The sequence below is a fragment of the Asterias amurensis genome, chromosome 1 (assembly GCF_032118995.1).
Source record: "Asterias amurensis chromosome 1, ASM3211899v1".
Taxonomy (NCBI): Eukaryota; Metazoa; Echinodermata; class Asteroidea; order Forcipulatida; family Asteriidae; genus Asterias; species Asterias amurensis.
Genome location: NC_092648.1, coordinates 15,962,127 through 15,974,624, shown reverse-complemented (window position 1 = coordinate 15,974,624; position 12,498 = coordinate 15,962,127). Strand labels below are relative to the sequence as shown.

The 12,498-nt window shown below is 40.6% G+C and overlaps 1 protein-coding gene across 1 annotated transcript; it reads right to left on the bottom strand.

Annotated features, from left to right (window-relative positions):
* Window positions 1-68: 68 nt before the first annotated feature.
* On the bottom strand, window positions 69-12,498 carry LOC139940000 (protein SpAN-like). Its single transcript, XM_071936193.1, has 13 exons — window positions 12,395-12,498; window positions 11,675-11,906; window positions 11,030-11,165; window positions 10,186-10,255; window positions 9,538-9,741; window positions 9,046-9,172; window positions 6,338-6,463; window positions 5,852-5,949; window positions 4,905-5,029; window positions 2,989-3,458; window positions 2,395-2,507; window positions 1,249-1,367; window positions 69-728 (listed from the first exon to the last, which is right to left on the bottom strand). Exons 1-13 carry the CDS (start codon window positions 12,488-12,490, stop codon window positions 590-592), a joined length of 2,055 nt encoding a protein of 684 aa, XP_071792294.1. The 5' UTR covers window positions 12,491-12,498; the 3' UTR covers window positions 69-589.

Sequence of the window (12,498 nt, the reverse complement as noted above, 5' to 3'; positions counted from 1 at the left end):
TCAACTCATCATTGTCTTTTTGTTGTTCTATACTTGTTTTTTTATTGAATTGTTCATTTTGTGTTTACACGGCTTAGTGTCCATGAAATAGGTGTACTGTGGATACATAACCTACGCCCTTTTCATTGTTGGCAGACGGCTGTTCAATTATAGCCACAACCAGGCAAGATGAATGTTAGATAATTATGAAGTATATTTTTTATATCATACTGCTATATTTTATCAAACCACACTTTAAAATACCTCTGATATATTCTAAAATGCCACAACAAATATTCAAGCCATGTATTGGCTAAGAGGTAGTCAGAGAACCACGAAACATTACAATACAATGTTATTTTGTTATTTGCCAAAGGCAAAACTTCGCTTTTAAAATGAGTTACAAATAAGCCAAAAAGCGGCTTCGCACTTTTGAAGTTAGAGCGCCCCCTCGTGGTCAAACAAACTCCCATTTTAATCAACAACCCTTTAAAAATTTCGAAACCGTTCAAATAATTTATGTACCTAATAAATTATGTTGGTATCCTTTAAAATAATAAACTTCAAACCAGTGCGGTGCGGTGAACCCGACGGGTAAACCTGGAATGTTTTAATTTGAATTTATTGGTTCGAACTTGGCAACGAAGCCTTCCTTTGAGACTGTTCCATCGCTAACGAGCTTGATGGTCAGTTTGTTGGACGTAGAAACAATCGACTCCAACCCAGAATTGTCTCCACAAAGCCTCATACTAAAATGGAAGGAAAAACAACAACAGAAACAAGAATCATTTCGCTTTATTAATACTATAATTTGTTAATAACCCTGAGCCTAGCTATATGAACAAAATGATGGTGAAATACATACATTCTTAGTACAAATCAAATAGTTGGGGTGTCAATAAAATAGTTAGCCTGCTCGCTATTTTTGTCAACTTAATTTTGTTTTTTCCTTTCTAAAAGAAAAATCACGTTGATTATGAATTAAATTGTTTTGAATATAATTGAATCAACATAGTTTCATAGAGCTGCTTAAGCACAATTAAAAAAAAGAATCTAAGCACAACTAAAGTATGCTTACCAGAATCAGGTTACCGGTCAAACTATCGTGTCACATGTACACAGTACTGGTATCCTGCTAATTTCTGCGACAATTTATTAAGCACTATTTTCCGCTTAATCGACTCAATGAAATTGGGCGCATAATCATTATTGACTCCACGATGAGGTAATAATGTAAGACAAAATGAGCGACTAGATTCAAGACTATACCTCATAGGAGCACTGTGTGCATCTTTGTGGTTTATTTCAAGATAGTCGTAGGCACACGACATCGAGTACTCAATGTGGAGGTCCAATACTGTCAGCTTGATTCGTTGGCCTGGAGGTGCCTATAATCAGAGGGAGTTAACAGAATCGAAATAAGGCCGGTGTCAGATGCAATTGTGCCCGCCATGCAATACTGTACGCTCCGGACACTTTTGCATATGCAATCGTGTCCGTGGCTATGCAAAAACCGTCCAGTGGACTACACATGACTGTACGTTTATGTGCACGCGTAAGCATGCACTGGACCTACGTGTATCAGCATGACTATCACGTATAAATACAGCGAATACACAACGATCGAACATTTCCCATGTCATTCATGACCATGCACTTAGCTTGTAAAAAAAAAAATGGCGAACGTGTTCCGTCGGCCAAGGGCGTTTAATTTACTGCAAGGACGGTTTTGCAAGGGGCGGACACAACTGCATATGCAAAACCATCCGGCGAACATTATTGCATATGCAATAATGTCCTCCGGATAGTATTGCATAGAGGACATAATTGCATGCGACACCGGCTACAAAACTCGGTGACATTGTATCTCACTTATATTATTGTGTTATGTGCCGAGTTTTCACATTTACAACTGTGTTCGTAGTAACGGAAGCGTAGTGTCACGCACATGAATAAAACAATCCTGCTCTTATCGTGTACGTACACAACTTATTGTGTCCGTACACGATTAATATAATAAATCCATACTTATCGTGTACGTACATTATAACTACCGTCGTGAAAGTACATTATAACTACCGCCGTGTATGTACATAAAAACTTCATGTATGTACACCTTCTTATGTTTTAGTTTGTCTATGTTTCCATGTTCAGCGCCCTAGAGCATGTTTACACATGATTAGGGCGCTGTACAAGTTTTGGTATTATTATTATTTATTATTATTGATGACCATGCGCGATAATCATGTACGAACATGATAATCATCATTTTACGTATTGATAATTTCCTTGTAGGTACATGATGAGAGTGAAATTTTGTATAATCATGAGGCGGCACTACGCTTCATTAGTATGTAATACAAACAATTATACTATCTTCATTTGTTTTGAGGAGTTTGTATACGATATATTTACCTTAATAGTATACACGCACTTTGCATTTAGATTGTAATTCCCTTTTCCGTAGTTAGGGGAGGCTATGCAGCCATGGCCATGGAAAGCTCCACCACATGTTCCAACAACGGACTCTAAAATAAAGACAAATGGTGAGATACTACATTTAATGGCATCAGCATTCTACACATCATAGAGTCGTTGGGGTCACCATTCACTCTTTAAAAAGGTTGGCAGGCAACGAGAGCATGTTTTGTCCTACACTCGAAAACTCATGGATTAGGCAGAACTGACTGGAGTCCTTCGTGGGACCTGGGGTGGATTTCACAAAGAGTTAGGACTACTCTTATCTCGAGTTAGGACTAGTTACTCGTCTTAACTTAGGACTATCCATGCAATTTGTATATCTCGTAGGACTAGTCCCAAGTTAGGACTAGTCCTAACTCTATCGACCCCTGACCCATTATGGATCCTTGTGACCTAAAATCACCCCATCACCTATCAACCACACCCACCCTGGTTCATCAAGTTCAAAATCAAGTTTATAAATCTTCTTGGGAAATACTAAACCGTATAAAAAATTACATAAACCTCCTTTATCCTATTATAATTTACCACAATTGCCGTTGAACGGTGTCTCAAAGACCGTCGTTGTATCCAAGTCGGTCGTACTAGTTGGAACCGTCGTTGTATCCAAGCCCGTCGTAGTAGCTGGGGCCGTCGTTATATCAAAGACGGTCGTTGTATCCAAGCCCGTCGTAGTAGCTGGGGCCGTCGTTATATCAAAGACGGTCGTTGTATCCAAGCCTGTCGTAGTAGCTGGGGCCGTCGTTATATCAAAGACGGTTGTTGTGTCCAAGACCGTCGTTGTAGCCATGGGCTTCGTTGTCTCCACGACCGTCGTTGTCTCCAATGTGGGTGTGGTCGGAGTCACAGTATTAGGAATGACCAACACATCGTCACGGCTATGGATGACGTATTGAGCCTCAAACCCTGGTCTTGTATAGCTTTTGTCAGTGGAGAGGACTACCAACATTACGTTACCAGCAGATTCAATCTCAGCCGGAATTTCATTCCCACAAAACCTTAATGTACAATCCAAAGTAAAAAATAAGGTTTTTAACTGAAATGGTTCGGACACAATGTTTAACTTTGAACTCTGTTAACCTGGTCAATTGTGTTACGCTCAAGAACCCCCCCCCCAATCATATCGAGCAAACTATAATACTAATATCATAAACTTAAAAAAATCTTGTTTGATAAAAATTAATGCATAATTACTGAGATCGGTAAATCAGATAATTAAACAAACTAACGCATCAACTAATTTAATGAAAAGTAGGGGTAGGCCTATGTCTAACACTTTTTGTAAAATAATAGTTTCTGTTGGTAAGTATAAGTATATAGCCCCAATAATTTCTCCATTCTGTCTATGAATGTCAGCCAACTAGACTTCTATTCGTATCACGTTCTAACTCTGGTAGTGTGCACTGCAAGAAAAGACAGAACCTAAAACATTAACTGTAACAGCAGCTTAAAAATGTATTGATGATAAACAATATGTAACAATAAAAACAGCAGCAATATCAAACGGCAAAGACACGTTTTTGGGCTTCTATTCGTATCACGTTCTAACTCTGGCAGTGTGGACTGCCAGACAAGACAAAACCTGAAACAACAACTGTAACAGCAGCTTATAAAAATATGATGATAAACAATATGTATTAATAACAACATCAGCAATATCAAACGACAAAGACACAATTTGAGGCTTCAATTCGTATCCCGTTCTAACTCTGGTAGTGTGGACTGCAAGAAAAGACAGAATTTCAAGTCACCTGAAAATGTAAGTAATGCACTGAGGGCAAACAATGGGTACAATTCAGATTCAAAAATAGCAGTAATATCAAACAACAAAAACATGACAATAATCATGATAGTGTACAAAGAAATAATGATGAAAATTTACAATGCGCACAAATCTGCAAACGTGTTCATGGTCCTAAAAACACTCGGGTCACAGAATTGACCCATCTTCCGGGTCAGAGGGGGGTCGTGAACCATTTCTCGGTCAGGCTGACTAGGAAACTGGTGCATATAAAATAATGGGTTTAGTTTGGATTTTATGTCAAATTAACGAATTTCTGGATCACTTTGACCCAGTTTCCTGGTCAAACTGACTATGAAATTGGTCAGGCCCCCCTGGGGGACCCGAAACCTGGCACAAAACCACATGACAATATTAATTAAATATACAATACAATGCTACAGCTGTGGGGCCCAGACAGCAACATTATGTACAAAAGTAAACAAAGACAACAATAATATGCACAAGGGTAAACAATATTCATAGTGAGGGTCAAAATAAATGCAAGAACAAAATAATCGAAGTTATTTATTCATGACTTCGAAGTGAGGGTCAAAATAGTTTAGTACCGCAAACGAAATAATCGAAGCTGACAACATTCATACCTTCATCGATCGAGTGAGGGTCAAAATTAATATTGCAATTGAAATAATCGAAGCCTTACTTCTGTTCACTGGCAGCAGTCAGATCGGAATCTGATCTAATGATAACCTTGTCATATCTACATGACGGTCCACGTTCAATGTCAAAGGATGTGAATGTCAGATTCACAGCAGAGCCTTCCTCACCCTATAAAAAGAAAAGGATTGTTTTAATGTCATTTGCTGAAATGTCAAGATCAGGAAGGAAAAACAATATTAAGTGTATCATACTGAAACAATGGTATGTGATGTTAATGAACATTACAATTCAACATTATGTTTTTCTGGAGATTTGTAAAAAAACAAATAATATTAATAAATGTATAACGATGCACGATAATCACTATGATTTTGCCAGCAAAAGGTTATAGTCATTGCGCCCTCCTGTGCTGGAGCACGACCAGTGCCGGTGTCGCATGCAATTATGCCATCTATGCAATACTATCCGGAGGACATGTTTGCATATGCAATCATGTTCGCCGGACGGTTTTGTGTCCGCCTGGACACATTTGCATATGCAGTTGTGTCCGCCCCCGTGCAAAACCGTCCTTGCAGTAAATTAAACGCCATTGGTCGACGGAACACGTTCGCCATTTTTTTTACAAGCTAAGTGCATTTATGGGAAATGTTCGGCCGTTGGGTATTCGCTGAAATCATAAAATACGTGAAAGATTATGCTGCATATACGTAGGTTCAGTGCATGCACGCTCGCTTACGCGCGCACATACATATACATGTACAGTCATGTACATGTTCATCCACCGGACGGTTCTTGCATAGCCCCGGACATGATTGCATGTGCAAAAGTGTCCGGAATGGACAGTATTGCATGGCGGACACAATTGCATCTGACACCGGTCCTTCATCGTCGCCGAATTAAGACAACTGCATTTGCTGGTTTAGACTAAGAGCTTAATTTCTACTCATTTATTGCGAACTGCAACACTAGAAGCCAATCCTTCGTACTTACCACAATTTTCCAAACACATAGCTCATAGTTGCCGTATGGTTCAGGGAAGTTCGGGGATGTCAAGGTGCCCGACTGGTCTGTCAATTCGTAGACGCATTCTGTTGTGGAGTAAAATTCACATTATGTTAATTACAATTTTTGGTTTGGCCGGATTAATATCTTACTAACTCGAATGAGCGGATTTTGTTTTGGACCATTGCTTAGGGACTATGCATTAAGTAATATATTCGAAAACGATGCAGGCAGAAGTTTTGGTGCAAATAAAAACTGGCATCTGCCATAGTTGTCCATACGGTTGCAATTTGAAAAGATAGACTGTGAACACCATTTTGGCTGCGGCGCGGCAAAGGCACATTATTCAACGTTGCAGTTGGAACCATTGATACAGCCTTATAGCCATAGTCATGTACATAGCCGTAGCCGTAGATGTAGCAATAGAGTTAGCCGTAGCCGAATTGCTCAAATCAAACGCATCCCGATACTCACCAGCACTCCCTTCGTCAAAAGTCTGGCACAATTCACCGATGTATCCTGGCTTACATATGCAGGTACAGTCTTTCCCAATAAACCCTTCGTTCTGGCAATGCAGGGGGGCTTCTTTTGGGCAGGGTGCTGTGAGTGGGAACAACACACGTATGAATTAGAACTGTTGGGCGCGATCGGTCAATCTGCGCGATCGGTTGATCGCACTGCGCTATCGACCGATCGCGCTGCGCTATTGAAATATCTATTGGTCGCGCAGCGATCGGTCGATCGCGCAGCAATCGGTCGATCGCGCAACAATCGGTCGATCGCGCAACAATCGGTCGATCGCGCAACATTCGGAAACGAACATGCGCGATCAACCGATCGTGCGGGAATGGCTCGGCGCGATCGGCCGATTGTGCAGGAATGGTTTTGCGCGATCGGCTGATGTTCAGGGGCCGAATTCACAAAGATGTAACATTGATTGTAACTGCAAATCAATCGTAGTGTGACGTCACTATATAAATCACTATGGTGATACTGAAAATTTGTCCTGCTATGAATTTTATTGCTTTGAGAAATAGCCCCAAGGAATAGTTTACCTGCACGATCGGTCAAACGCGCGAAACCATTCCTGCACGATCAGTCGATCGCGCAAACCCGCTTCCATTCGGAAGATCGCGCAAAACTTTTCCTGCACGATCGGTTGATCGATCAAAACTTTTCCTGCACTATCGGTCGATCGCGCAAACCCATTCCTGCACGATCGGTAGATCGCGCAAAGCCTTTCCTGCGCGATCCGCTGATAACGGGAAAAAATACTCGTAGCGCAATCGGTCAATCGCGCAAAGATGTTATTGCGCGATCGACCGATTGTTGCGCGATCGACCGATTGTTGCGCGATCGACCGATTGCTGCGCGACCAATAGACTGTGCAAGTCTCGCGCGCACCGGAGCGAGAAAACACGACAACTGAAGAACTTAATTTTTTTATGAATCAAATCTTTGCTTTATTTTTTTTCTTAATGCCGAATCTGAACAACAAAAATACCCATTAGAGCTTGTTTAAATTAGTTTTAGCTTTTTAAACTAATACACAATTATCGGTTAAAGTCTATGTATAGACAAAAGTAAAACTCTTGGACAATGATTTTTGTTTGATCTTAAATGTTTTGAAACCCCTTTTGTAAATCTACGCCCGAATGTGAAACTACTGAAAGCTGGTTTATACGCGGCCCCGGACGCACGATGGTCGCAAGGGCGTTAGATAAACGCGTGACGCATTTTAAAGAGGAAGCCGACGCCTAAGCGACCAATGAAAAGGCTTTCCACCCCGCACGGCCAAAACAAGCGTCTGCGTAAGTTTCTTGATCGGAGATGGGCACAAATTCTTAATTTTTTACAAGTAACCTGACCTGAGGTCAAGTTTAAATATCAGTTTTTCTTCGTTATTATGTTGACTTAATTTTTACTTTTATATATGTTGTTAATTAGTATTACATTTTTAACAACATATGTCATTTTTATGGTCATAAACTATATTAAACTAAAGTAATGGGCGAAACAAAATCTCCCCAACGTAAAACTCCATAAGGTTGGGACCACAATGGTCCCGGAAGTTCAAATCTGCGCGAGACTTGCACAGTCTATTGATCTTAATTTGATCGTTCAATAGCGCAGCGCGATCGGTTGATCGCGCAGATTGACCGATCGCGCCCAACAGAACCATTAACATCGAACAAAAAAAAAACGTTTTAAATATATGCACAGTTGAATAAGTATGCAATAAAAAATATACACAGTTGATTATTAGTAGGCCTCTGCATATATATAAACACCTTTGACCTTTGGCACTTAAAGTATGCAAAAATATACATAGTTGATTAAGTATGCACACATATATACACAGTTTATTAAGATTGCAAAATATAAGTATGCAAAAAAAATACACAGTTAATTAAGTATGCAAAACTATATACACAGTTGATCAAAATAAGTACAAAAATAAATATACGTACGATTGACACAATAATGCAAAATTCTCACACAAAGTTAAACAATAATAAGCAAAAGTTTAACATATCATACACAGGTGAACAATATGCAAAATTTCAAACAAGATTTTCAGTAGACTCAACAAAACAATCAGATTGTGTTGAAGCATGATTTGAAAAACAACAATTAATAAAACAAAGCTATGAAATGGTAGGAGAGAAATATGCATAAATAAAGTACAACAAGCAATTGTATTAAAATAATTAAAATAATTGGGTGAAATGTCAATTCAATGATATACAAAACAAAACAAGTGTACTCCGGAAACAAAAATCACTTCTGTTTCATAAAGAAGTACATAAGTCAAAGGGGCCGAGAACGAAATTTACATCGCCCATTCGTAATGACACGAGATGAACATCATTAGAAACAAAAGTAATTCCATTAAAAAACTGCGACTAAAAATGATGATATAGTGTGATTCAATTACTGCATCAGTTCGTTCTTGCTGAATCCTTGGAACAAACATTTAACAGACTTGGTTGGGATTTGAACCCCAAATGTTTCTCGTTGACTTGGAGGCCGGGGGTTCAAGTATGAAATTCTTGATTCGGACCCGAGGTGACATGCTTCAAAAGACCCGGTTCCCTCATTCATACATTCGGTTGTTTTATCATCAATGACATACACATGCTGTACGTTTAATTTTATGAAAATCATTTATGAAAACTTACCAGCACATTCCAACATAAGATTGGCCATCTTGATGTCATAAAAACTGAAATCATTCCTGTTCCCCAACTTAAACTGATTCATCGGATCGACTGCTACAATTGTCGGCAGCCCGTTGGAACTGAAATACTACATAGATAGGTAGGAAGGTAGGAAGAACATTTCAATCTGCACTATTTCAAAGGGAACGTAGTATCATCGACATTTTTGTAAGGAGGAAGTCCATTCCAATTCTGTGGGTTTTTTTTGTCTTCATTTTCATACAGCCAACAATGGTCATAGTGCCCAATTCATGCAGTTTGGTAGTCCCGTCTAAAGCGAAAAAGGAGGGGGAGGGTTGTTATTATGGCATGGATTTTTGAGCACGGTGTGCAAGCCCAGAGCTCAAGCCCAAAGCCAAAGCCCGGAGCCTAAGCCCGAAGCCATGATAAGGCCGGAGCCCAATCCCAAATCACTGAATCAAAACGGTCCTATAAGACGAATACACTACTCACCAGTGCCCCGTAATGCATTATTGAGCCTGCGTCATATGGTACGTCATAAGTGGCGATAGATGACGTCACATATTTATAGAAATTAAGATTCCTACCAGATGCGACATTGTCAAAGTTGATGGTGACGTAATCATCCCTATCGGGTCGTGATTGCTCGTGATGCCATCCAAGAGCATGACCGATCTCGTGGGCGACCGTACCCCTCTGGAAGACAATTTGTTACAAAGCTTTAAAAAATATGCCATTCTGAAAATCACAGGAGTAAAGTGAACGATCAATCCATATACAAGGCCGCTTGCATTTTCGAGGAGTGATAGTGATGGGAAAAGATGCCGAGTAGAACCAGCACGGACAGGGGAGGAGGAGATCCATTGCCCCTCCCCCTCCCCCACCCCCCCCCCCCCCCTCGCCCATATGGGATCGGAACAAAATATGTAAATGAATGGTTCGGTATACCAATATCCCCCCAAACGTCTTTGATCCTTCTTGCCCCGAAGTAAAATGTCTAGTTACGCCACTGAGTACGACCGCCACTTTTTCACTAAAAGTCACCAACAAGACTATAGTATTAAAAACGGTTTGATAAAAGACGTATAGAAAGTGGCGGTAGGACACAACCCTTTGATTTGGTGATGAGCATTCACTTACCACTCCACAGCCGCTCCCAATAGAGATGGTCTGGGCACCCCGTCGCATCATGCCGACATTCGAGTAGCATCTACGTAAGGAAAATACCATATACCAACAGCATTAAAATACGTTCTCGAGGGCTATAAAGGGTCGAAACGACAGGCCATTTACTATATGTTGTGCTTGGTTGGTAGTGGTCACGTTGTCGGCGAGTGAGCTCACGAATGGAGCTGTTTTCATGCCATGTCCGTTCGCCATTTTCATGGTCTTAATTTTAACAAAAGCAATTCAAACGGAGCGAGACAGTTGTGAAAGCATTGTCCAGTCAATGTGTATCATTCATACAATCACAACATTCGTCGAACCATAGAGCTAGGTCACTGGTCTAACCAGCCAGACAGCCAAGCATGCACTCAAAAACCGCGCCCCACCTGGCTCCTTATTAGTATTCATGGAATGTTTGGGCAACTAATACGTAAAAAAATAATAGTAGATTGGCAATGGGCAGTTTAGGTGCAACCGGAATACCGAAACGTATAGTTCTTCGACGAGTGCCACTGCAGCCAACGACCACACGCTGCCAAAACTCCCGGGTCGGAATTGACCCATTTCTGGTCAGGCTGACTGTGGGAAACTGGTTATAAAATGTAATTTTGGGCTAGTTTGACACATTATTCGGGTCAGTTTGACGCAGATTTCGGGTGAGACTGACCAACAAATGGGTCTAGCCCCTTCGACCTGGAAGCCAGGTCAATTTTGACACCGGATTGTTTTAGAGTGTAGCCTTAGTCGCAGCCGCTTGATTTGGGACTCGGCCTTAAAACGAGGTGGTGAGGGTGGGAACCTATTTACAAACACTGACCCTTTCCCCCGGATAAACCTGACCCGGTTCTCGTGTCCCAATGACCGCCCAACCTCGTCAGAGTACGGCACGAATTGGATGCAAGTGCGCGCTGTCCATAGATCCATTCCTGCTTGTATTGCGTCACGGTCTGCCTCTATAAAAAAAAACAGGATCCAAATAAAAAAAAATAACCTATCAATGGGGTTGCTATGTTGTTTCTATCATCAACGGTTATTCCTTCTTTCTAAAAAAAATAATGATAATTAATGAGCCTGTCATACACAAATAAAACTGTAAGCTATATTTCTAAACAAAGTGGCAACAGAGCCAAAACTCATAAAGCTGCTTTTAAGTTGTACTTAAAGTACAAGTAGCTAAGCTTAACAAAATGACCATTACTATAATGCCATACTAGCCAAAGTACTGTGTCTTTAGTACAACTTTTGACTGATATCCTGCTCATTTCTCCTACAGTAGAAAACTGTTAATACATATATTGTATTCTCTGAAATTGTGCCCAGATAATGTTAAGCTAAAGTTTAGGTATTTGGTGTATACTTTTTAGTAGCGGTTTTTTTCTGAGGAGCTGAGCCGATTCGACTCGACGTCTCGATCAGCATGCTCTCGTCCTCCGAAGAGGAGCCTAAACAATGTTGCACTCACCAGAGGACGTGTCAATCTCAAAGGGTACAACATTTTGCGGCCATCTGTAGCTGAGGTTTGAATGGGCTCTTCGCTTGTACGTTCCGGTTTGCTCCTCGTGGATCCGTTCCATTACTTCTTCCAGCTGTTCCGGTGAGAGCAACATGTCTGATTGGAACGTACCGATTGAGTCATCCTTCTCCTCCGGCGGCTCGGCTCGCACCGGATCAGGAACATCATGGAGCTTTGTGTTCTGTAGGAATCAATACAAAACATCGTATGGTGAGACTTGGAGTAGCCTTTAACCTCAATAAAAAAAAAAAAAAACAATCTTTTACACTTGTAACTGTTTTGAACTGTAATAGGCGGTAAAGTTTAAGATGACCCTGATTTGCTGCATGCCAGTTTTTCACATTTTTGATCGTTTAAAGAGTGTATTGGAACTAGGTAAGAATACCAATAAAAGCACATTTGCTATGCCTTTAAGTTTAGTTTACGATTTGTTATAAGCCCGTTCTACGAAGTTTACTCTTGTTTTCATTGAATAACTTAGTTGTGTGTTGCCCCAAAAAATACTGCAAAAGACTTAGGCCTTACCTTTAGACCTGTCGTGAGTTCTGTTTTTATATACTTTTATTCTTCATACTTCCCCCCCCCCCCCCATTCCTCTCATTCATACCGTCATTGTTTTCTCGTCTTTCATTTCAAGTTCTTTGCATCAATAACTATGATTATGTCTACCTTGAGTTTGGTGACACTGCAGCATCCCAGCTCGAGGAAAGCGCAGCTTACAAGCAGTCCAAAGATAAGATTTCCCCTCATGATGGCGAGAATCATCCAGAAGC

Coding starts and splice junctions, on each gene's coding strand:
- LOC139940000 (XM_071936193.1), bottom strand. CDS start 12,490: ATGATTCTCGCCATCATGAGGGGAAATCTTATCTTTGGACTGCTTGTA. Junction 5,030..5,851: donor TATGTGTTTGGAAAATTGTG/GTAAGTACGAAG, acceptor TTCTTTTTATAG/GGTGAGGAAGGCTCTGCTGT. Junction 2,508..2,988: donor ACCGTTCAACGGCAATTGTG/GTAAATTATAAT, acceptor TCTTTATTTTAG/AGTCCGTTGTTGGAACATGT.